Source organism: Salmo salar, chromosome 04, assembly GCF_965601325.2.
Source record: "Salmo salar chromosome 04, fSalSal1, whole genome shotgun sequence".
Lineage (NCBI taxonomy): Eukaryota > Metazoa > Chordata > Actinopteri > Salmoniformes > Salmonidae > Salmo > Salmo salar.
Genome location: NC_138294.1, coordinates 60181765 through 60208225, shown reverse-complemented (window position 1 = coordinate 60208225; position 26461 = coordinate 60181765). Strand labels below are relative to the sequence as shown.

The following is a 26461-nucleotide window of genomic DNA, read 5'->3' as shown; positions in this document are numbered from 1 at the left end:
GCTTTCGCTGTAAAGCCTTTTTGAAATCGGACAATGTGGTTACATCAAGGAGAAGTGTATCTTTAAAATGGTGTAAAATAGTTGAATTATGACATTTTGTTGTTTTTGAATTTGCCGCCCTGATATTTCACTGGCTGTGTCCCGCAGGTGGAACGCTAGCGTCCCACGTAGCCCATAGAAGTTAAGGACAAAAAGTTGGAGTGGCCATCACAAAGCCCTGACCTCAATCCCATCGAAAATTTGTGGACAGAACTGAAAAAGCGTGTGCGAGCAAGGAGGCCTACAAGGAGCAAGGAGGCCTGAGTCTCTATAACCTTGTGACGTGAAAATAACCCTCCTGATGAACCACATTACAGGTTTCCTGTAGTGAGTCTGCTCCCCATCCCTGGTAGACGTCTAGGCACACCACTTGTCAGGAGATGCTAATAACCGCTTGAACTATTGTGACTTCTGTGCAGACAAACGGCGTGTCAAATGATCTCATAGTGAATAGGAGCACTCCATTATGAAGCCCGGCCCGGCCCGACGGCTCTGGTAAGGAAGGTCGCCAGCAATTAACCTCAGAACTGGCAAGAGGCCCCCGCCAAGGCATTCTCAGATTTGAAGATGATTGGATGTGACAAAAACAAGGTAAACAATAAGACATGGCATAAGCCGGGATGTTTACATAGCTGCGGCAGAGCCTGAGTTGAAAACAAACAGCGCCTCACAAAGTGATGGGTGGCATGTAAACCAGCGGGTTGGGATGCTTTATTCAGCTGAAGTGCATTTTGTTGGGCCACGGTTGGATTGAAGTAGCTGAGCTGTATACAGACACTACATTCCTCTTGCTCTTATGCCCTACTGTGGTGGATGGGACTAGGAGGTGTCTTTGACTCCTCTAGTCGTGGTTAGAGCTCCATTCACACATCCTGCAACACGCTGCAACACATCATGCCCAGCCCTCAGGCGGTATCAAAACACTAAGACAGCTTCCTGTGTTCTACCAGTGCTCTATACAGGAGTCTGTGAAGTGGCTAAATACAGGTGTCTGAATGACAGGGAGGGGACAGACTCAAAGGTCTGTGAGAGGAGCTGTGCTGGATCTGTTTGTCAGGCGCCCAGCTAGCATCACGTCATGTGAAATAATGGGTGCGGCCAGCCGAAAATGTGAAATAACAGGCTGATCTACAGTCAGAATTTTAGACACACCTACTCATTCTAGGGTAGCCACCCTTTGCCTTGATGACAGATTTGCACACTCTTGGCATTCTCTCAACAAGCTTCATGAGGTAGTCACCTGGAATGCATTTCAATTAACAGGTGTGCCTTGTTAATTTGTGGAATTTCTTTCATTCTTAATGCGTTTGAGCCAATCAGTTGTGTTGTGACAAGGTAGAGCAGCTCAAATAAGCAAAGAGAACCAACAGTCCATCATTACTTTAAGACATGAATGTCAGTCAGCGCTATGATGACAGGGAGGGGACAGACAGAGAACCATGATGAAACTGGTTCTCATGAGGACCGCCACAGGAAAGGAAGACCCAGAGTTTCCTCTGCTGCAGAGGATAAGTTCAGTCGAGTTACCAGTCTCAGAAATTGCAGCCCAAATAAATGCTTCACAGAGTTCAAATAACTGTTCAGAGGAGACTGTGTGAATCAGGCCTTCGTGGTTGAATTGCTGCAAAGAAACCACTACGAAAGGACACCAATAAGAAGAAGCGACTTGCTTGGGACAAGAACCAAGAGCAATGGACATTCGACCGGTGGAAATCTGTCCTTTGGCGTGATGAGTCCAAATTTGAGATTTTTGGTTCCAACCGCCGTGCCTTTGTGAGACGCAGAGTAGGTGAACAGATGATCTCCGCATGTGTGGTTCCCACCGTGAAGCATGGAGGAGGAAGTGTGATGGTGTGGGGGTGCTTTACTGGTGGCACTGTCAATGATTTATTTAGAATTCAAGGCACACTTAACCAGCATGGCTACCACAGCATTCTGCAGCGATACGCCATCCCATCTGGTTTGCGCTATCATTTGTTTTTTAACAGGACAATGAACCAACGCACTTCCAGGCTGTTTAAGGGCTATTTGACCAATAAGGAGAGTGATGGAGTGCTGCATCAGATTACCTTGCCTCCACAATCACCCAACCTCAACCCAATTGAGATGGTTTGGGATGAGTTTAACAGCAGAGTGACGGAAAAGCATATTTGGAAACTCTTTCAAAACAGTTGGAAAAGCATTCCTCCTGAAGCTGGTTGAGAGAATGCCAAGAGTGTGCAAAGCTGTCATCAAGGCAAAGGGTGACTACTTTTGATGAATCTCAATCTAAAATATATTTTGATTTGTTTAACAGTGGTTACTACATGATTCCATATGTGTTGTTTCATATTTTTTGATGTCTTCGCTATTATTCTACAATGTAGAAAATAGTAAAATAAAGAAAAACTCTTGAATGAGTAGCTGTGTCCAAACTTTTGACTGGTACTGTATGTTGTACTCAAATGAGCTATTTGTATGACTTAGAAATGTGGTAATTAGTTGTTGAGCTGGAAATGTTCATGTTTACGATAATATTTATTTACATTTCTATTCAGTGAACCCTCTCATTTAATCCAAAATTAAACACGCCATGTGATTTCAGTATCATAGGCGAACAAAATCAGAGTTTATTTCTCGCCTTGTCAGTTTCCCAAACAACTGGTCTATTTAACAAGCCAGACCCTCCCTCCCTCTCTCTGAGCGGTTTGTTTCTCTCTGTGTTCAAGCCTGTGTTGTTGCTGCTTTTAATTGAAAGCGACATCCAGCTTCATGTCAGGCAAAGCTGCCTCACATTTCTCTCTTTCACACTCACAGCCTCCCTGTTATGTTTTCCCAACTCTCTTTGTGGCCAGAACATTGAATGTTTTTCTATTTGTCCCTCAGAAGAGGGTGAAAAGAAGGAGGAGGGGGAAAGGGCAGTTGTTTGCTTAGACAGCAGTGAAGGGCCAGGATGTGATCCTTCCCCCTCCAAGTCCAGAGCCAAAAGCCGTCCATGCACACACACGCACACAGGCACACACATATGTTTCGGTGCTCTGAGGAATAACTTAATGTAAATTAACAGCTGGGAAAGCAGTCCATGGCAAGCACGCGCCTCCTCAACAGACAGCCTGAGTCCTACACACCTCAGTCCAGACTCCGGAGACAGCAAAGCACATTGCAACTAGCCTACCACACATGGTCTTAAGGACGTGGCACAGATTACATTTATATGGTTTAGGTATACACCATGACATGGAGGCGGGCCATATCAGGGCTGGTGCCAACCAGACACTTGTTGGTCCAACAAAACACTTGTTGGTCAAGTGTTGTGTGTAGTGCCCATTGGCAGAGAGTTGGCACAGACCTGTGTGAGCATGATGGAACTTGTAGAGAGAAGTGCTGCTGGAATGGCTTCTCCCTATCTTGTATCTTTCCTGGAGGCTTCAGCAGTAAGACACATATTTTTGTCCAGGTTCCAGGAGAGTCATCTCTCAGTCCTCTGAGCATTCACACATTCAGGATCCTCTCCTCTTTATCCCCAACAATAGTGTGTGTGGAACAATCCAGTGATGTCACCCCTCACTCTGTCTTTGCCCCTATCCCATTTCTGTGCTGCACACTTGGCAGGGTTTCAACACAGCCTGGGGGGAAACGATAGCGGTCACACGTACATGCATTCATGCTCACATACACAATAGCATGTCAGAAAGCTCACATCACACGCACCTCTGAGCCGATTCCCATTCAGTCACTAACAAAGAGTGAGGATTAAAAATGTGTTTTGTTAAGCCTTGTAGCTTGGCCATGAGTTTGTTGTCCTTGACTCAGTAATATGGCTGATCAAAATAAGTTTACCTACGCTCGAAACATAACATTTACTCTATGCTTATATCTCATCAGTATCTTCAGTGGAAGCTGTTGAGTTGTTTTATTTCATTTTCCTCTTAGGGGGGGAGAGAGAGAACATTCAAGGCCCCCTGCCAAACGTAGCTATATTCTTTCTGGGTTTTAAAACAGGAAATATTGATATTGGCCGACCATTTCAAAACCGATTCCTTTTGGTCTGCCTTGTGGACAGCGCTACACCGTCATTTGGTCAGACCCAAAGTTTTACTTAAAACCATGAATGGATCCCAGTGTTGTTCTAGTATCACCAACAGGGGTTTGGAGCTACATACTGTACGCCCCTCTCCCTGCCTGGCTCAATCTGTGCTGCTTTTGGTCAAACACAAAACCTACCACAGAGATCGGGAGGTCTGTGCAGATACCATAGATAACTCTGGTTCCATGGGTCCCCCAGAGGGGAGAGAGGGGTATACCGAGCCAAAGATACACATGGGCATGAGCATTCGTGCATATGTACTGTATACGTGCTGACACACACATGCATACACACACACTCTCTCACACACACGCATAGATACGCTCTCACACACACACCCTGCTGTACTGTGTGCTCTGGCAGTGGCAGCAGGGACCCATGTGTTAATGCTTATGCCACTCCTCATGCCATTAGTCAAGCTTTACTAGAACCACCATACAGCATTACAGTCCTGACAGAATATTACAGCCCAGGACACAAAAAAACTGACTTCAATGAATGTGTTGACATGACTGCTGATCCCAGAAAATCATTATTTTCCTCTAACTATAAATACAAACTGGGAAACGTGACCTTTGGCCCCCGGGGCTCCAACATTTACTTCTCTGTAATTCCTCTGTTATCTGCAGTGGTATGTAATGGGTGAGTGTAGGACTGGTGGGAGCAGTACACTGGTACTGTGTCTGGCCTAATTAGAATCACATGGGCTTCATCAATCACTGTAGTGTAAGGCGCGGGATAGCCAAGGAGGGAGAGCGGGATGGATCCAGGTTATGGTGGTGTGTAGAGAAGAATGGGTGTCGCAGTATAATGTAGAGAAAACAGATGTAGACTGACCGGTGAGTGTCTGTGACACAGGGCCTAGTGAGTTATATGACTGACATGGTGCATGGTGCTGCTCTGCTGTTGGGGAGAGATACGAGATTGTTTATTTAACCTGAGGACAGCAGGGGTGGTTAGGACTACTCGCCCTCCCTGACTGCCTTGGTGTGATGCTGTCTTGTGTCATATACTGTATATAGTGATGTCATTACAGCTGCAAATTGAAACAACCTGTCCACTCTGACTTTGGCTCACGTCCCTGTCAGTCGTAAGTTGACGTTGATTTTATGACGGATGAATGGAGGACTGGCGAGAGGGAGGTTAGAGGACTGGCGAGAGGGAGGTTAGAGGACTGGCGAGAGGGAGGTTAGAGGACTGGCGAGAGGGAGGTTAGAGGACTGGCGAGAGGGAGGTTAGAGGACTGGAGAGAAGGAGCGTCATCAAGCCAATGAGGATCTGGGTTACATGAAGAGAGCTGTAGAGCGACAGAGAAAGGGAAATGAAGAGAGGGAGATGTTACTCTCTGTGGTTTTACTCCATCTCTTCCAGATGTTCGGCATTTTGCCTTCTCACCGCCCACGTTTCATCTGCCTCTCCTCACACCTTTACACATTAGCACATGCGTCTGTTAGCATGGAAGGATGATAACCATTATGTAAAGAATTGTCCAAAGGGAGAAGTTCGAATGCTTCAGATATGCTTCAGTCTCCCTGTAGGGTTGTAATTCTCTGCCTTGTCCAGAGACATCAAAAACTAGAGAAACATGGGAATGGGTGAATAAAAGCGATATGCTTGGTTATGGTACGGTTCAATATGATATGGTAAAGAATGCTCTGTTCGCTGCTAATGTACGCTTTGTTTTTCCTTCCCAGCTGAGATACCAGCATGGCCTGTCCACTCCAGACCTCCGTCAGACCCTGCCCAACCTCAAGAACTTCCTGGAGCACGGCCTTCTAGTCCGATGGTAAGTACTTGTATAAGTCCACTCTCATTCACCCAGTGTCTTATTAGGTCACCCCACATAGCACTCTTGCTCTCACTATCTCTTACTTTACATATTTTCACTTCAGATGGTTTCAGTTGGAAATATCGGTGAACACAGCAGTGTATGTTTCTTAGGGGTTCTTCAAAACCAGCCTAAGGAGTTCAGAGTTAAACTCCACATGCGTTTGAACTTACTGTGTTTGTGTGCAGCTATTTCATGGGGTCTGATGGACGTCAGACATTCATTCAGATCTGCCGAGCCTCAGGCCGCAGGCATTGAATGACCCCACCATAGAACCTGAGAATCGGTCCATAGTAGAGACTTTCCCAGACTACAGCCGCCAGTCCACCCATCACAGAACATTGACTTGAATGGGAATACCTGTTCTAGTAATTCTAATTCTATGACTCCAACCATCCAGCACACAGCCCTATAAAAGGGGAAATGATCTTCTTTGATCTGCTCTGCTCTCCCAGGGTCAGCAAAAGGGGAAAATGTGTTTTACAACCTTAATTGCATAACCTTTTGTTTTGAAAGGAAAGAGGCCATTTTAAAGCAAAGCAATTGAATCCTCCATATCCTCCTAATGGGAAGTGGAAGCCCTTAATAACCCTTTACACTCATGGGAATTGGCCTATATGGATAGGGCTAAATTGAACTGTTTGTAATAGAATAAATATGAAAAGCAGATGCATAACCATGGTAGCAATTGAAAGGGAACAGTTTGGAGATTATGGGAAAGTTATTAATCCAAAGGTGAGTACACAACAGTTCACCTGACACAAGACTGAATCCAAACATTACACTGTTGATTTAATGTGCATTTTACATTTACTGAACTTTGTGCTACATTTGTTGATAACGAAATCTGAAAATACTCTGGATACATTCAGTAGCATGATAAGAATATTCCTGGAAAAATGAGGGTAGGTGAAACATAAGACAAACATTTCTTACAAGGGTTTGAGTGAGAGGACTAACTGGTGTCTCCAAGTGGACACACACCTCTACAAAGGGTCTTCAACTATAAGGTGTTTTTTTTATGCTCTCCTAGTTGTGCCGTTGAGGAACTAAAGCAAACACAATTGTAGTTGTTTTGTTTGGAACACAACCCTGCACCTTCACCATCACACAGTTGGGGCTCTATTTTAACAAACCTAACACAGTGTTAAATCAAAGGGCTCTATTTTAACAAACCTAACACAATGGTAAATCTAAGGGCTCTATTTTAACAAACCTAACACAATGGTAAATCTAAGGGCTCTATTTTAACCAACCTAACACAATGGTAAATCTAAGGGCTCTATTTTAACCAACCTAACATAATGGTAAATCTAAGGGCTCTATTTTAACAAACCTAACACAATGGTAAATCTAAGGGCTCTATTTTAACCAACCTAACACAATGGTAAATCTAAGGGCTCTATTTTAACCAACCTAACACAATGGTAAATCTAAGGGCTCTATTTTAACCAACCTAACACAATGGTAAATCTAAGGGCTCTATGTTTAACAAACCTAACACAATGGTAAATCTAAGGGCTCTATTTTAACCAACCTAACACAATGGTAAATCTAAGGGCTCTATTTTAACCAACCTAACACAATGGTAAATCTAAGGGCACTATTTTAACCAACCTAACACAATGGTAAATCTAAGCGCAGGCGGGTAGCGCTATAGGTTCAGGGATGTGTCAGTAATATTTGAACTATTTTCACTATCACAATTATTGGTGCACTTGCTGGCGTTGGTGCGGAAGGGCTGGATTTTGATGAAAAAACAAGTTGTGGGTGTGTCAAGTCTTGGCCCCTCACTGGCCAATCAGAATGTAGGCCTATCTTTGCTAAATATGTTAACTTGAATCCATTTGTAGTCCACATTTGTTCTAAGTAAATTTCATGGCTTCAATAGCATTCATAGTGATATTTGGCCTAGGCCTACCTGAAATTCCAAATCAAATTGTTTTGGTCACGTACACTTATTTAGCAGATGTTATTGCGGGTGTAGTGAAATGCTTGTGTTTCTAGCTCCAACAGTGCAGTAGTATCTAACAATACACACAAATCTAAAAGTAAAGGAATGCAATTAAGAAATATATAAATATTAGATCGAGAAATTTCGGAGTGGCATGGACTAAAGTAGGATAGAATACAGTATAACAGATGAGTAAAGCAGTATGTAAACATTATTAAAGTGGCCAGTGATTCCATGTCTAAGGTGCAGGGTTGCGTAACCGGGTGGAAGCCGGCCAGTGATGGCTATTTAACAGTCTGATGGCCTTGAGATGTTGTTTTTTAGTCTCTCTGCCCCAGCTTTGATGTACCTGAAATTGCAAACTAACGTGCTTTAATAACAGCCCTTACTTTTCAATCAATCAAATGTATTTATAAAGCCCATTTTTACATCAGCAGATGTCACAAAGTGCTATATAGAAACCCAGCCTAAAACCCCAAACAGCAAGCAATGCAGGTGTAGAAGCATGGTGGCTAGGCAAAAACTCCTTTTGAAAGGCATGAACCTATGAAGAATCCTAGAGAGATACAAGGCTCTGAGGGGTGGCCAGTCCTCTTATGGCTGTGCCGGGTGGAGATTATAACAGAACATGGCCAAGATGTTCAAACATTCATAGATGGACCAGCAGGGTCGAATAATAATAATCACAGTGGTTGTCGAGGGTGCAACAGGTCAGCACCTCAGGAGTAAATGTCAGTTGGCTTTTCATAGCCGATCATTCAGAGTCAGCAGGTGCGGTAGAGAGAGAGTCGAAACAGCACGTCCGGTGAACAGGTAAGGGTTCCATAGCCGCAGGCAGGACAGTTGAAACTGGAGCAGCAGCACGACCAGGTGGACTGGGGACAGCAAGGAGTCATCATGCCAGGTAGTCCTGAGGCATGGTCTGTGGTCAGAGAGGGAGAGAGACCCTAGCCCCCCGACACAAACTATTGTATCATAACTACTGGAGGCTGAGACAGGAGGGGTCGAGAGCCACTGTGGCCCCATTCGTCGATACCCCCCCGGACAGGGCCAACCAGGCAGGATATAACCCCACCTACTTTGCCAAAGCACAGTCCCAATACCACTAGAGGGATATCTTCAACCACCAACTTACTCCCCTGAGACAAGGCTGAGTATAGCCCACAAAGATCTCCCCCACGGCACGAACCCGAGGGGGGCGCCGACCCGGACAGGAAGTTTACGTCAGTGACGCACCCCTCCTAGGGACGGCATGGAAGAGCACCAGTAAGCCAGTGACACAGCCCCCGTAATAGGGTCAGAGGCAGAGAATCCCAGTGGAGAGAGGGGAACCGGCCAGGCAGAGACAGCAAGGGCGGGTCTGTCGCTCCAGTGCCTTTCCATTCACCTTCACACCCCCGGGTCAGACTACACTCAATCATAGGACCTACTGAAGAGATGTTGTTGTTTCCGCAATTAAACCGGTCCGTTACCCACCTAACCGAGATTACGATTTGTATCATTTAAAAGCTTGTTTTATTGCCAACATGACTAGCTAAGTTATAAAATACAACAGTACAGTGTTAGGCTTTCCCAATGCAACTCAGGGAAACAGATCATCATTTTGGTGCTCATAGAAAGGAGTCATGATTGCATTCCTGTGCATTCATGTGCCGTGGCTAATTTTCTTCACAGTAGACAAACATAGGCTCATTCTGTTCAGAACAACCCAGGGTATAACGTCATGTCATCTTGTAACTGTACATCAAACATAGTGATCATAAACATTGACTCTGTATATTACATGAGTTTTATGTATTGGGATGTGAAGTGCACATTTTGTATGACATCAAAGTTGTATTTATTATAATCCTCAACGTCTCATCTTTCAAAATACATAGAGTCCTCTTAATGTACAGCATTTCCCTCACTCGGACAACAAACTCAGACAACAAAACATTTGCAAAAGTTGCTCATTTAGAGGGAGGGATGAGGTCATCTTCTTGCCACTCGAGGTGCTGAAGTTAAGAACAGCTGTCAGTCAAAACCCATACAGAGCTGTGAAGCCCAGACCCTGAGCTCTGACCGGCTGTCAGTCAAAACCCGTACAGAGCTGTGAAGCCCAGACCCTGAGCTCTGACTGGCTGTCAGTCAAAACCCATACAGAGCTGAGAAGCCCAGACCCTCTGACATCATGCATAGCATTTTACTGTTCACCCTTAACAAATGTAGGCGTTTATCGGTGGAAAGGGTTAAGATAGAGGCAGATAGATGGAAGGTGGCCGGCTGACCCGGCGGTGTGTAGGGAGGCTTGGGAGTGGAGGTCGGGGGATTCCACCACTCCTTTCCTCTGGGTTCTGGGGCCCCACTCCACTGCCAGACAATGAGCCCGCAAATCAAATCTAATTTTATTTGTCACATGCGCCGAATACAACAGGTGTTACCTTACAATGAAATGTTTACTTACAAGCCCTTAACCAACAATGCAGTTGTAGAAGTAGAGTTAATAAAATATTTACTAAAGTAAAAAAAAAATGTAGTCAATCAAAAAGTAACAAATATACTCAGGGGAACTAGGTTTCCACTGTGTTGACTCAGGTGTCCCTTTCTGAGAACTGAATAAGTTCTCTCTTTCTCCGGAGCTGGCCATGTACACACACACACACAGGCGCACATACACACAGGCGCTTACGCAACATGCGCACACATACACTACATGACCAAAAGTATGTGGACACCTATGGAGTTGGTCCCCCCTTTGCTGCTGTAACAGCCTCTCTCTTCTGGGAAGGCTTTCCACTAGATGTTGGAACATTGCTGCGGGGACTTGCTTCCATTTACTCACGAGCATTAGTGAGGTCGGGTACTGATATTGGGCGATTAGGCCTGGCTCGCAGTCGGCGTTCCAATTCATCCCAAAGGTGTTCGATGGGGTTGAGGTGAGGGCTCTGCAGGCTGGTCAAGTTCTTCCACACCGATCTTGACAAACCATTTCTGTATGGACCTCGCTTTATGCGTGGGCCTTCCCCAAACTGTTGCCACAAAGTTAGAAGCACAGAAACAGCCCCAGAACATTATTCATTCTCCACCAAACTTTACAATTGCCACTGTGCATTGGGGCAGGTAGCATTCGCCTGGCATCCGCCAAACCCAAATTAGTCCATCGGACTGCCAAATGGTGAAGTGTGCGTCATCTCTCCAGAGTACGCGTTTCCACTCCTCCAGAGTCCAATGGCGGCGAAGCTTGGCATTGCGCATGGTGAGCTTAGGCTTGTGTGCGTCTGCACGACCATGGAAACCCATTTCATGAAGCTCCCGAAAACAAGTTCTTGTGCTGATGTTTCTTCCAGAGGCAGTTTGGAACTCGGTGGTAAGTGTTTACGCTCTTCAGCGCTCGGCAGTCCCATTCTGTGAGCTTGCGGCTGAGCCGGCTGAGCCGTTGTTGCTCCTAGACATTTCCACTTCACAATAACAGCACTTACAGTTGACCAGGGCAGCTCTATCATGGCAGAAATTTGACGAACTGACTTATTGGAAAGGTGGCATCCTGTGACGGTGCCACCTTGAAAGTCACTGAGCTCTTCAGTATGGCCATTCTACTGCCAATGTTTGTCTATGGAGAATGCATGGCTGTGTACTCGATTTTATACACCTGTCAGCAACAGGTGTGACTGACAAAGCCACATCCACTAATTTGAGGGTTATCCATCTACTTTTCTATATAGTGTACATGGTTTTGTTTCCATCTTGAGAGCCTGCCTTACCCATTCTCTCTCTCTCTCTCTCTCTCTCTCTCTCTCTCTCTCTCTCACACACACACACACACACACACACACACACACACACACACACACACACACACACACACACACGCGCACACGCACACAGTGCTAAAACATTCGTCAGGGGGCGGTGGCTGGCTGCTCACACTAAGCTCAGACTGTCTGTGTGAGAACCTTTAGTCTTAGCAGTCCATAAGTTCGGTCCTGGTCACAGGACCCACATAGTTCTCCCCTCTAACCGACTCAGACAGCAGGTACTGGGGGACAGGAAGGTGGCCTGACTCTGGGACTCCACACTGCAGTAGTGAAACAGGGAGGACATGCATTAAATTCTACTCTCCTTTTGCATGGGACTTATTTTATTGACCCTCCTCACAACCGTATCACTTCCAGTTCTCCCAGCCTGAAAAAGCCTCAATTTAGATACTATTTCCAGCGGAGGAGCCAAGCGTATGAAATATGGACGCATAAAAATGCTGTGCGGCAGCTGCAGGGAGTTAACCGGTAGACTGAGAGGGAGAGACGTTTGATATCCGTTCCCCTCTCCTCCCCTCCATACGGGGGTGGTGGTGGGGCGAGGACATGTCCAAGGGAACCGTTTCCATCCATGAACTGTAGAGATGTTTCCCCCTCCATATATTGCTAATTCAGCATGCACAATAAGCTGACTAGGAGGGCTCCTCTCATGCATGGGTACATGGGATTTATCCAGGGGACTTCATTGGGAAATATATGGGTGTGTTTAGGGTTTGTACTTTACAGGAGACTGTGTCTTCTTTAATGTTTCTACACTGATCCCTTCCTACTAAAACAGTTGCAAACAGAGTCATGACTTCTGTCGATCTCAGTGCCACTGTAGACACTGTGCACAATTATTAGGCAAGTTGTATGTTTGAGGATTCATTTTATTATTGAACAACTACAGCGCTCTCGGTCAATCCAAAATGTTAATAAACCTCAAACCTGAATATTTAAGAAAGTAAAAGTGAGGTTTTGGCTTTTTTTGGAGAATATCTACGTGTGCACAATTATTGGGCAACTATTAGTGTGCAGAATTATTATGCAACTAAATGAAAAATGAAAAGTTCCCCATCTCACTTGTTTATTTTCATCTGTTAAAGTGAGAATAATAAACAAACAACTCAAAATGTATAAATAAAAATGTCTGACATTTCAACAACAAAAAAATCTGTGACCAATATAGCCACCCTTCTTTTCAATAAGTCATAAGCCTTCCATCCATGGAGTCTGTCAGTTTCTTGATCTGTTGACAATCAACTGTTTGTGCAGCAGCAAACACAGCCTCCCAGACACTGGTCAGAGAGGTGTACTGTTTTCCTTCACCGTAAATCGTCCGTTTAAGAAGGGACCACAAGTTCTCAATAGGGTTTAGGTCAGGTGAGGAAGGGGGCCATGTCATTATTCTTTCATCTTTAAGGCCTTTACCTGCTAGCCACGCAGTGGAGTACTTGGATGCGATGGAGCGTTGTCCTGCATAAAAATCATGGTCTTATTGAAAGATGCAGACTTTTTCCTGTACCACTGCTTGAAGAAAGTGTCTTCTAAAAACTGGCAGTAGGTTTGGGAGTTGAGTTTGAGTCCATCTTCAACCCGAAATGGTCCAACTAGCTCATCTTTAATAATACCACCCCATACCAGTACCCCACCTCCACCTTGCTGGCGTCAGAGTCGAAGTGGAGCTCCGTGCCCGTTACTGATCCAGCCACGGGCCCATCCATCTGGTCCGTCAAGAGTCACTCTCATCTCATCAGTCCATAAAACCTTTCAAAAATCTGTCTTCAGATATTTCTTGGCCCAGTTTTGACGTTTCAACTTATGTATCTTGTTCAGTGGTGGTCGGGTTTCAGCCTTCCTTACCTTGGCCATGTCTCTGAGCACTGAACACCTTGTACTTCTGGGCACTCCAGGTAGGTTGCAGTTCTGGAATATGATAGCACTGGAGGATAATGGGTTCCTGGTAGCTTCACGTTTGATTCTTCTCAAATCTTTGGCAGTTAATTTGCGTCTTTTTTTTCTCAACACGGTTCTTGCGACCCTGTTGACTATTTGAAACAAAACGTTTGATGGTTCTTTGATCAAGCCCCAATATCTTAGCAATTTCAAGAGTGCTGCATTCCTCTGAAATACTTTTTACAATTTTTGACTATCAGAGTCAGTTAAATCTCTTTTTTGGCCCATTTTGCCTGAGGAAAAGAAGCTGCCTAATAATTATACACACCTTGATATAGGGTGTTGATCTCCTTAGGCCACACCCTCCCTCATTACACAAATACACATCACCTGATATGCTTAAATCCAATAAGCATTCCAGTTTATGCAGCTTGGAGTTGGGAAATATGCATAATAATGATGATATGGTCAAAATACTGACTTGCCTTATAAGTGCACACAGTGTATAGAAATGGAAGGGCTTGTGAACCTAGCCCTCTAATGTAACAGAACCAAGCATGTGGTTAAGGGAGCCAGTTACTTTAGGGTGAATGCTAAACTAAAATAGAGGGACTTAAAAGACAGTGTTAAACATTAGACATTACCAACGGCAGTTCTTCTTGCTTTGTAGATGAAACCGCCCCCCAGAGGTTTTGAAGAACCCCCCCCAAAACCCCTGGTGAGAGAACAGTGATAACAGATGTAAAGCTGGACCCCTCCCATCTGCCTTCAGTTATTTGCTGATATAAATCAGTACCAGTACTCCTGACCATGTTATTGGGGATTTTGTCTGAACCTGCTTGGTTGTTTCTCTCTCTCTCTCTCTCACTCTCACGCGTTTAGCCTAGCTCGGTCTTGTGTGTGTAACAACCAAGCAGGTTCAGGAGTACTGGTACTGATTTATATCAGCATTGTGGTGAAGCTGTTAAATGTCATACATACAGCACAGTAGGTGTTTCTTTATGTGGATATTATTGTTCCAGGAAAGTGATAGGGATGGTAATTGTTGAGATAGTAATAGCAGACGCCTAATGTTGGGGAGGAACTCATGCAGTATAATGAATCAACTAAAACGAATGTGCTTGGATGAGTATGAGCATTCCTACACAGATTGACACACACTGACGCACACACACACACTGACAGACACACACACTTGGCTGTGAGTTGCAGGGTGTGGGTGTGCATGTGTTTGTCTGTGTGCGTGTTAGCTGTACAGTGGTTCCTATGGATGAGATCACATCTGGAGGAACGCTCCCCACCACCAGGCCTCTCTATGAATCAGACACCCCAGTCCAGCACAAAACAGACCTGCTCTCCTTTATGTGTCACTGAGACGCAGAGTACTGTACTAACAAGGCCAGCCGATATCATTAATAGTTGAGATATTGCATTGACTCCCGACAGCTATGTCCTTGTAATGAACAGAATGTAGACAAGAAGTCCCACTATCTGTTTTACTGTGAGACAGTGTGGGATACTGTCGTTCTCACCTCTGTTTGGAATGGGTTGCTATAACTAGGCTATGTCTTTATCTCTGTGCCATACAAAACTGCTGAGAATAAAGTAAACTACAATGTAGTCACAATTGACAACAGTGTTGGTGTTTATACTATCAACTTGTACAATATGTTGTACATGCTGTGCTATGGTGATGTGGAGACGAATGTTAAGTTCTCCATCATCAAAGGGCCAGACTTGGAGACAGGAGATGTTCACTTAAACTCCCCTCCACCCCCCGTAGTGAGTATTACAATATTTCTGTTATAGCATTTGGTTTAGTAGTTCCTCTGGGATTTTCAGTTGCAATGACATCAAAGCCTGAATCTTATCTGACATTGTGTGTTTTGGCCCTGATCACGGGTCCTTAACAGGAATTGGATATGAAAAGGGCTATGCCTTGAAGTTGAAATGAGGCCTGTCTGAGGATAAGACAGCGGAACATTTTTGGTTTAGTAAATTGGTTTAGTACATTCCTGTCCTACCTGGAATATCCAGGGCTGAGTCTGACACGGCAGAGAGTTTGAGAGACCCGCTTTAAAACAAACATGTTGGGGGAGAAGTGGGCATATCTGCTGTTGAACCCGCAAAGTATGAGCCTAATGGTTTAGGCGGAGGGCTCAGGTAGCTTTTATGTGGTGAAATCATTGACAAGGAAGTCCACCGGTGCTTGGAGAAATAGTAAAACTTAATGATGAGTTAAAACGTCCAGAGTGGGGCCTCCCGAGAGGCGCAATGGTCTAAGGCACTGCCTCGCAGTGCTAGCTGTGCCACTAGAGGTTCTGGGTTTGAGTCCAGGCTCTATCGCCCATGGAGACCCATGGGGCGGCGCACAATTGGCCCAGCGTCGTCCGGGGTAGGGGAGGGTTTGGCCGGCAGGGATGTCCCTGTCCCATCGCTCACTAGCGACTCCTGTGGCGGGCCGGGCACAGTGCACGCTGACACGGTCGCCAGGTGTACGGTGTTTCCTCCCACATATTGGTGCGGCTGGCTTCCGGGTTAAGTGGGCATTGTGTCAAGAAGCAGTGCGGCTTGGTTGAGTTGTGTTTCGGAAGTCGAACGGCTCTCGACCTTCGCCTCTCCCAAGTCCATACGGGAGTTGCAGCGATGAGACAAGACTCTAACTACCAATTGGATACCAAGAAATTGGGGAGAAAAATGGGTAAAAAAAAATACATAAAAAAAATGTCCAGAGGGATGTACTGTGTCCCTTTGCCTGTTAATCACAGGTCTTCCAAAGTCCACCCTGAAAGAGAGCAGGATGCCTACAGTACAGTATGCCTGGCTAACGGTCAACTATACGTTCTGTTATTGTGAAGTGGAAACATCAAGGAGCAACAACTGCTCAGCTGCGAAGTGGTAGGCCACACAAGCTCACAGAACGGGACCACCGAGTACTGAAACGCGTAGCGCATAGAAATCGTCTGTCCTCGGTTGCAACACTCACTACCGAGTTCCAAACTGCCTCTGGAAGTAACATCGGCACAAGAACTGTTCATTGGGAGCTTCATGAATGGGTTTCCATGGCCGAGCAGCCGCACACAAGCCTAAGACCACCATGCGCAATTCCACATCTAGTGGAAAGCCTTCCCGGAAGAGTGGAGGCTGTTATAGCATGAATGCCTATACATTTGGAATGAGATGTTCAATGAGCATCCACATACTTTTGGTCATGTATGTAGTGTACTTAAGTAACAATACTTTAAAGTACTACTTAAGTTGTTGTTTGGGGTATCTGTACTTTACTTGACTATTTATATTTTTGACTACTTTTACTTTGACTAATATGTACTTTTTACTCCCATACATTTTCTCTGAAACCCAAAAGTACATTTCGAATGCTCAGGCAGGATAGCAATAGTCCAATTCACGTACCTACCAATAGAACATGTTGTCATCCCTAGTGCCTCTGATCTGGCAGATGCACTAAACACAAATGTGTAAATTATGTCTGAGTGTTGGAGTGTGCCCTTGTCTGTTTAACATAAGGAATTTGATTTATAGCATTTACTTTAACTTTTAACTTTTACTCAAGTATGACAATTGAGTACCTTTTCCACCACTGTACAGTACATTTAAAACTAGATACTTTTAGTCTTTTACTCAAGTAGTATTTTACTCGGTGACTTTCACTTTTCTATTAAGGTATCTTTACTTTTACTCATTTATGAGGACTTTCTCCACCGCTGTACCTACCATACTGTACAATACCACTAGACTGGATGTTTTTCCATTTAAACTTGGTTCAAACATAATATTAATAATAATATAATTGTTTATAGGGACAGTGGGCTATTGTGTGAAAACAAGACTAAAGAGTGCTTCCTTCCACAGGAGAGTTGTTCTCCTGTAAGTCTGCCAATATTGCCTCCATCCGTCACCGTCCTCCCGCTCTATGGATACCAGGTTTTTCAACAGTCTTTAGGGAGTGTACTGCTGCTCTGCCATCTTCTGAGCAGAGCAATACTTCCAATACACTATGGGGATTGGGGACTGGTGCAAGGATGGGGACAGCCTAATTGGCCCGAATAAAAAGGAATGTCAAATGTGCTGCATAAAAAAAAATATTATAACAGTGCATTGCAGGAAATTTGTCTGGGCTAGCCTCGATCTCCCCACCTCGCCACCCCTCATCCTCTCTACTACACTCTTGATTAAGGTGCATAATTTGACAGATGTTTAATGGAACCAATTTGGAGGGGAACTTAATGTAACAAACAAACGTGCTCCAAACAAGAAATTCTCTTTTATCCAGGCCAGGGAAATTGTGAAATCTAAACATTCCCAGAGAAGAAGAAGTGGCCATATGTTTTACACAGTCTGGTTGTATATCATATTACTGTGTTTCTGGAACGAGGCTGAAACACATGTAGGCATCTGTGTTGGCCAGCTATCTCCTGGGTCCAAACCTAGGTTCTCCTAAAGCGGACATGGATTTCTGTGTGGTAGGGGCACTGGGAGAGAGCCAGGGAGAAACTAGAAGGCCTGATATTAATTCAAATCAGAGATGGGATCAGTCTGAGCTCTTGCCCCGAAGACGTCATTCAACGAATAACGGACTGAATGCAGTCATTAGCTTGTTATAAATTACAGATGGAACTTCTGAAACTCCTGCTTAATAAACAGTCCAACCTGTCCTCTGTTTGGTAGGTGCCCAGCCTGGGCCATGGTTTGGTTTCGCTTGCTGGAATGATAATTCAGTTCTCATGGAAGTTCTTTATTATTATTATTATTATTATTATTATATAAACTAACGGTCAAAGGTTTTAGAACACCTACTCATTCAAGGGTTTTTCTTCATTTTTACTATTTTTTACATTGTAGAATAATAGTGAAGACATCAAAACTATGAAATAACACACAATCATGTAGTAACCAAAAAAGTGTTTAACAAATCAAAATATATTTTATATTTGAGATTCTTCAAAATAGCCACCCTTTGCCTTGATGACAGTTTTGCACAATCTTGGCATTCTCTCAACCAGCTTCACCTGGAATGTTTTTCCAACAGTCTTGAAGGAGTTCTCACATATGCTGAGCACTTGTTGGCTGCTTTCCGGTCACTCTGTGGTCAGACTCATCCCAAACCACATCAATTTGGTTGAGGTTGGGGGATTATGGAGGCTAGGTCATCTGATGCAGCACTCCATCACTCTCCTTCTTGGTCAAATAGCCCTTACACAGCCTGGAGGTGTGTTTGGTCATTGTCCTGTTAAAAAAAAAACATGAGAGTCCCACTAAGTCCAAATCAGATGGGATGGCGTATCACTGCAGAATGCTGTGGTAGCCATGCTGATTAATTGTGCCTTGAATTCTAAATAAATCACAGACCGTGTCACCAGAAAAGCAACCCCCACCATAACACCACCTCCTCCATGCTTTACGGTGGTAAATACACATGCATAGATTATCCGTTCACCCACAACGCGTCTCACAAATACACAACGGTTGGAACCAAAAAATCTCCCATTTGGACTCCAGAGCAAAGGACAAATTTCCAGCAGTCTTTTCAGGTGACTACCTCATGAAGCTGGTTGAGAGAATGCCAAGAGTGTGCAAAACTGTCAGCAAGGCAAAGAATGGCTATTTGAAGAATCTCAAATATAAAATATATTTTGATTTGTTTAACACTTTTTTGGTTACTACATGAATCCATGTGTTATTTCATAGTTTTGATGTCTTCACTATTATTCTACAATGTAGAAAATAGTAAAAATTAAGAAAAACACTTCAATGAGTAGGTGTTTTAAAACTTTTGAATGGTAGTGTATATTATAATTATTTTGTTGTTGTACTTTGCCCCCTTTTTCTCCCCAGTTTCATGATATCCGATTGGTAGTTACAATCTTGTCTCATCGCTGCAACTCCCCTACGGACTCTGGAGAGGTGAAGGTCGAGAGCCATGCGTCCTCCGAAACACAACCCTGCAAAGCCGCACTGCTTCTTGACACACTGCTCGCTTAACCCGGAAGCCAGCCTCACCAATGTGTCGAGGAAACACCGTCCAACTGACAACCGCAGTCAGCTTGCAGGCGCGCCACAAGGAGTCGCTAGAGCACGACGAGACAAGGAAATCCCGTCCGGCCAAACCTTCCCCTAACCTAGACAATGCTGGACCAATTGTGCACCGCCCCATGGGTCTCCCGGTCACGGCCGGCTGTGACATAGCCTGGGATCGAACCCGAGGCTGTAGTGGTGCCTCAGCACAGCACAGCCTTGCCTTAGACCGCTGCGCCACTCGGTAGGCCTGGGAGGTCTGATATTATTCCTGTCTTCCAAATCAGCTCAAAACACACCAGAATGCTTTTGTTTAAGAGTTCACAGATACAAATCACTAATGGCAAACCATTTGTCTTTGTCTTGGACAAAACTGATCAAGAATTTTGAACAGCATGTTTTTTTCTATTTCAAATACACCTCTGCTGTTTTCAATCAAGATCTCAGCGATCACTGCCTCATTGCCTGCATCCGTAATGGGTCTGCGACCAAACGACCGCCCCTCATCACTGTCAAACGCTCCCTAAAACACAGGCCTTTCTAATCAACCTGGCCGGGGTATCCTGGAATGACATTGGCCTTATCCCGTCGGTAGATGATGCCTGGCTATTCTTTTAAAAGTGCCTTCCTCACCATCTTAAATAAGCATGCCCCACTCAAAAATGTTTGAACTAGGAATAGATATAGTCCTTGGTTCACTCCAGACCTGTCTGCCCTTGACCAGCACAAAAACATCCTGTGGCGTTCTGCATTAGCATCGAATAGCCCCCGTGATATGCAACTTTTCAGGGAAGTTGGGAACAAATATACACAGGCAGTTAGAAAAGCTAAGGCTAGCTTTTTCAAACTGAAATTTGCATCCTGTAGTACTAAATCAAAAAAGTTCTGGGACACTGTAAAGTCCATGGAGAATAAGAGCACCTCCTCCCAGCTGCCCACTGCTCTGAGGCTAGGAAACACTGTTACCACCGATAAATCCGCTATAATTGAGAATTTCAATAAGCATTTCTCTACGGCTGGCCATGCTTTCCACCTGGCTACCCCTATCCCGGTCAACTGCCCGGCACCCTCCACAGCAACCGGCCAAAGCCCCCACCATTTCTCCTTCACCCAAATCCAGATAGCTGATGTTCTGAAAGAGCTGCAAAATCTGGACCCATACAAATCAGCCGGGCTAGACAATCTGGACCCTCTCTTTCTAAAATGATCTGCCGAAATTGTTGCAACCCCTATTACTAGCCTGTTCAATCTCTCTTTCGTATCGTATGAGATTCCCAAAGATTGGAAAGCTGCCACGGTCATCCCCCTCTTCAAAGGGGGTGACACTCTAGACCCAAACTGTTACAGACCTATATCTATCCTACCCTGTCTTTCTAAGGTCTTCGAAAGCCTAGTTAACAAACAGATTACCGACCATTTTGAATCCCACCGTACCTTCTCCGCTATGCAATCTGGTTTCAGAGCTGGTCATGGGTGCACCTCAGCCATGCTCAAGGTCCTAAACGACATCATAACCACCATCGATAAGAGACATTACTGTGCAGCCGTATTCATAGACCTGGCCAAGGCTTTCGACTCTGTCAATCACCACATTCTTATTGGCAGACTCGACTGCCTTGGTTTCTCAAATGATTGCCTCGCCTGGTTTACCAACTACTTCTCTGATAGAGTTCAGTGTGTCAAATCGGAGGGCCTGTTGTCCGGACCTCTGGCAGTCTCTATGGGTGTGCCACAGGGTTCAATTCTCGGGCCGACTCTCTTCTCTGTATACATCAATGATGTTGCTCTTGCTGCGGGTGATTCTCTGATCCACCTCTACGCAGATGACACTATTCTGTATACTTCTGGCCCCTCTTTGGACACTGTGTTAACTAACCTCCAGACGAGCTTCAATGCCATACAACTCTCCTTCCGTGGCCTCCAACTGCTCTTAAACGCAAGTAAAACTAAATGCATGCTATTCAATCGATCACTGCCCGCACCTGCTCGCCCGTCCAGCATCACTAGTCTGGACGGCTCTGACTTAGAATACGTGGACAACTACAAATACCTGGGTGTCTGGTTAGACTGTAAACTCTCCTTCCAGACTCACATTAAGCATCTCCAATCCAAAATTAAATCTAGAATTGGCTTCCTATATCGCAACAAAGCAACCTTCACTCATGCTGCCAAACATACCCTCGTAAAACTGACCATCCTACCGATCCTCGACTTCGGTGATGTCATCTATAAAATAGCCTCCAACATTCTACTCACCAAACTGGATGCAGTCTATCCACAGTGCCATCCGTTTTGTCACCAAAGCCCCATACACTACCCACCATTGTGACCTGTACGCTCTCATTGGTTGGCCCTCGCTTCATACTCGTCGCCAAACCCACTGGCTCCAGGTCATCTACAAGTCTCTGCTAGGTAAAGCCCCGCCTTTTCTCAGCTCACTGGTCACCATAGCAGCACCCATCGTAGCACGCGCTCCAGCAGGTATATCTCACTGGTCACCCCCAAGTCTAATTCCTCCTTTGGTCGTCTTTCCTTCCAGTTCTCTGCTGCCAATGACTGTAACGAACTGCAAAAATCTCTGAAGCTGGAGACTCATATCTCCCTCACTTGCTTTAAGCACCAACTGTCAGAGCAGATCACTGCACCTGTACATAGCCCATCTGTAAACAGCCCATCTATCTACCTACCTCATCGCCATAATGTATTTATTTATTTATCTTGCTCCTTTGCACCCCAGTGTCTCTATTTGCACATTCATCTTCTGCACATCTACCATTCCAGTGTTTAATTGCTATATTGTAATTACTTTGCCACCATGGCCTATTTATTGCCTTAACTTACCTCATTTGCACTCACTGTATATAGACTTTTTGTTTTCTTTTGTTCTACTGTATTATTGACGGTATGTTTTGTTTATTCCATGTGTAACTCTGTTGTTGTATGTGTCAAATTGCTATGCTTTTTCTTGGCCAGGTCGCAGTTGCAAATGAGAGCTTGTTCTCAACTAGCCTACCTGGTTAAATAAAGGTGAAATAAAATGTTAAAAAGTGTCTATGACTCCCTCATCAGGAGTGAGCCATGCACGTGTGGGTTTTTAAACCCTGTGTGTGAACCCTGCATGTGAACCCTGCATCAATGCCCTGTGCTCTGCTGTCTCCACAGGGGGCAGGGGCCACAGTCAGGACCCTCTTTACAAGCTACCATGTGTTGAGTCCTGAAGCACTCCATGAAACAGTTAGGCAATGACCAGTCGGTCGTGTTTGAAACATCCCCTGGCAAAGGCCTCTATGTCCTCTGTGTGTGTCCTGCTGTCACATGCTAGACTAGACTCTTAACAGACAACCAGGCATCTGATACAGGGACACCACCCCATTAAGCCATTTAACTAGCCAGGATCACTTACCCAGGCTCCTCTGTTCTCTAACCAGCCACAGGTGGACCTCTGACAGCACAGGGGCCCAATTTCACCTTTGACCCCGTGAGATATGCCACCAATGACTCCTCTCATACCTGAATGAACAGGTTAAGTATGGCTAAACAGGGTGGTGACGTTGGCCTGGCTATGGCCCCCTTGTTTAAGTTAATTTACAGTTGGGGTTTGCATGGGACGAATGGGGGTTGCTGTCTACAGATGAGATCTGCTCTGCCACGTTCGTTATCTGTTATTCCGCAAAAATGTATTGAATACTTTCTAGGAGACATGCTGTGAGCTTCCACTCTGCAGGGCCCTGCTGTCACATGAGCTGAGCAAATGTTTTTTATGTAATAATGGGGAGTGATTTGCAGTGGGCCAGCTGTCTGGGCTCTGGATCAGGAGGGGGAGAGATGAGATCAATTTATTTATTTTTATTTAACTAGGCAAGTCAGTTAAGAACAAATTCTTATTTTCAATGACGGCCTAGGAACAGTGGGTTAACTGCCTGTTCAGGGGCAGAACGACAGATTTGTACCTTGCCAGCTCGGGGATTTGAACTTGCAACCTTTCGGTTACTAGTCCAACGCTCTAACCACTAGGCTACCCTGCCGCCCCAATGCAATCAATGCAGAACCATGTCCGATCAGAGAGGGATGGGCAGGGGAGGGGGGCCTCCCTCCCTCTCTCCATGACCCTCGTTGAATGTGAAAGACTTATGAGCATATCCATCAACTCTTTCTTTCTCTCCCTACCTCCCTCTCTCTCCTCTCCCACAGTGACCGGCACCATGTCTCCAGCTCCATCCCGGTCCCGACAGGAGCCAAGTCTCAGCTCAGTGTCTCGGCTGTGTCCGAAGTGGGCTTCCCCACCCACACCAGCTCTCCAGATCCGGGCTCACTGAGGAAAAGGGCCAGTTCCGAGACAGACAAGCAGAAGTACAAGGCATCCCCTCCTCCCAGCTACAACACGACCATGGCCATGGACCAGCCCCAGAGTGCATCGCCTGACCCCAACCCCTCCCCCAAGCACTTGTCATCCTCCCTGGACTCTAGCATTGACCTGGCCAAGACTCTGGAGGTTCAGGGACCAGCCCTGGGGGAGGGAGAAGGAGATGTAGAAAGAGAGGTAAAGGAGGTTGTGGAGGAGCAAGAGCAACAGTCCTCCAGTACTACTACAGGAGGCTCAGATTCCCCCACTCTGGCTGGAAGCACCACCAGTGAGCAAGTGGAGGAGGTGGCACCCACCAGCGAGCAGCATGCAGACCATACCATGAACGGCTCTGTAGTGCCAGGCGAGGGGCTTGGGGGGCCCGCAACAGGGCTAATGTTGACCATGGCATTAAACCCAGAGATGTGCTGCTCAGTGGAGCAGGCAGAGGAGATTATGGGGACAGAGGCCACAGGCCTGGGTTTAGGGATGGGCCTTGTGGATGGGGCCAGGCTGGAGGACTACCCCTGTATCCCCGTGGAGCACGCCGTGGCCGTGGAGTGTGACGAGCAGGTTCTGGGCGAGCTGGATGCCGCCGGCTTCGAGGAGTTCTCCCGCCGCATCTATGCACTAAACGAGAACATGTCCAGCTTCCGCAGGCCACGCAAGAACTCTGAGAAGTGAGGACAGGTAGGACCTTAGGGGTGAGGACAGGAGTCACATGGCACATGAGTCAGGGACATGAACATAGTGCAGGGGGGGGGGGGTCCTGTTGGTGTGTTTGTCCCTCTCCCCAAGCAGCAATAGAAAAACAAACATAGGCGCTACATTATCTGGAATGATGACCAATTTGCACTTCTTCTCAAAAAATATTTCTATAATCCTTTAAATGAAATAAAGCGAATGTTTGTGGTTGAAACGCTTCCCGGGGCTTCTTCTTTCAGGGTGCATGGCAGTGTTGTGAGATGGAGAATGTGTGTGTGTGTGGTAACTACACACATAAAATGCATCCTTCCTTGAAGTAAGCAGTGATCTAACATGAGTGGGTTCATGAAAGCTATAGTGGAGTCCCTACTTGTACCTGTCCAGTCCTGCCAAATCAGTAATGACTTAAAGGGAATGAGGAAGGAAAGGTTAATTAGAACAGAGCCAATGCCTTCAGCATGGCTGACAGAGGAAATGAGTTACAGAAAAGACCTATCCCACCTCTGACCTCACCTATTAGGAAACCGACCAGTCACTAGGCCAGGGCAGCTTAGACCGGTGGCCCAATCAGATACTCTATAACTGTTACACCCTGCACCTCCAGGTCCAACAACCCCACCAGCCATTGGACAGGGCTTCCCTGGCTCTATCTCCAGGGGCCATCACTGTTCTGTTCTGGTTGAGTACGAGAAAAGAAAAGAGAGGAGCGAAGCGAAGCAGGCTTGAGCTTGGCGCATGGCAGGGATACAGTGCAATGTTTCTGTCTTTCTCCTCCATACCTGCTTTCTCCTTATTTTACTATTTTAATAAGCGCCATTAATATAAGTATTCATATGAAGTCCAATAATCCAGATATTATTCAATAGACCAAAACATGAATGATGTATGCTGTTGAAATGGTGCACTCAGGCCCTACATATTAATGACACATAATGACCTTTTTACATTTTAGTCCGCTCATCTATTTTGTCCGCTTTCTTTTTCTTTTCCCTGTTGAACTACTTTTTGTTTTCTTGCATTGGTGTCCATTGGCAACTATGTGTGTTATTTATGTCTCTCACTGCGTTTGTTTGTTTGTTTGTTTGTTTGTTTGTTTTAAAGGAAATCATGGTTTCTTTTTTCCTCTCATGGGCAGTCAGTCATTCATTGATATTGTCAAGTGTTAATGGTCATCAGCCCTGGGTTCAAATCTTTCAAATACGTACATATAATCTGGATCTAACTGTGTCCCCTGTGTATTGCTCTGGAAAGGACCACAGAGTTCCCTGTAGACAGAAGCTGACATGGACAACTGATTTGCATACTGCCCACCGTATACGACATAGATGGACTCGCAACAAGCCCCCTAAAAACATCCCCGGGGGGGGGGGGGGGGGGGAGTATTATCATCAAGTACTGTGGTGGATGACTGTTGAAATGTATTGTATTTAAGATGAGAGATTAAACCATTGTAGGTCATTTCCATTAAATGCTATACAGCATGTGACCTTGTACATATACTTTTGTATGGAGAGTTTTTTTGTTATTAAAGACTTACAGTCCAATAGCATGGATGTATGTAGCCCCCTTTACACTGTCGTCTACCTGTGTTTGTTTCAGAGGTGTGCGTGCGTATGCCTTTTATTTAACCTTTATTTATCCAGGTTCGTAATCTCTTGTGGACAGATGCACGTAACATAACTGGTATTGTAGCGTCTGTCAACAGAGTAACTTTGTTCTGATGCGCTGATTTCTTGTCACTGATCCTTTGGACAAATCACAATTTCTCAGGTGTTTGCATCTTTTGAATATTGGAAGGGAAGGAACATTTGGCCCATAG

The 26461-nt window shown here is 45.3% G+C and overlaps 1 protein-coding gene across 2 annotated transcripts in view; it reads left to right on the top strand.

Annotated features, from left to right (window-relative positions):
* The window catches only part of LOC106603537 (UV radiation resistance-associated gene protein), a 142962-nt gene extending 116749 nt beyond the window's left edge, over positions 1 to 26213 (top strand). Inside the window, exons 14-16 of one of the 2 annotated variants that reach the window (XM_045717107.2) lie at positions 5800 to 5891; positions 23024 to 23117; positions 23787 to 23950. In XM_045717107.2, the coding sequence (XP_045573063.1) occupies positions 5800 to 5891; positions 23024 to 23069 (138 nt within the window). In that variant the 3' untranslated portion in view covers positions 23070 to 23117; positions 23787 to 23950. Of the gene's footprint in view, positions 1 to 5799; positions 5892 to 23023; positions 23118 to 23786 lie in introns of both variants that reach the window. The other variant, XM_014197365.3, reaches the window with a different exon arrangement.
* The last annotated feature ends 248 nt before the right edge of the window (positions 26214 to 26461 follow it).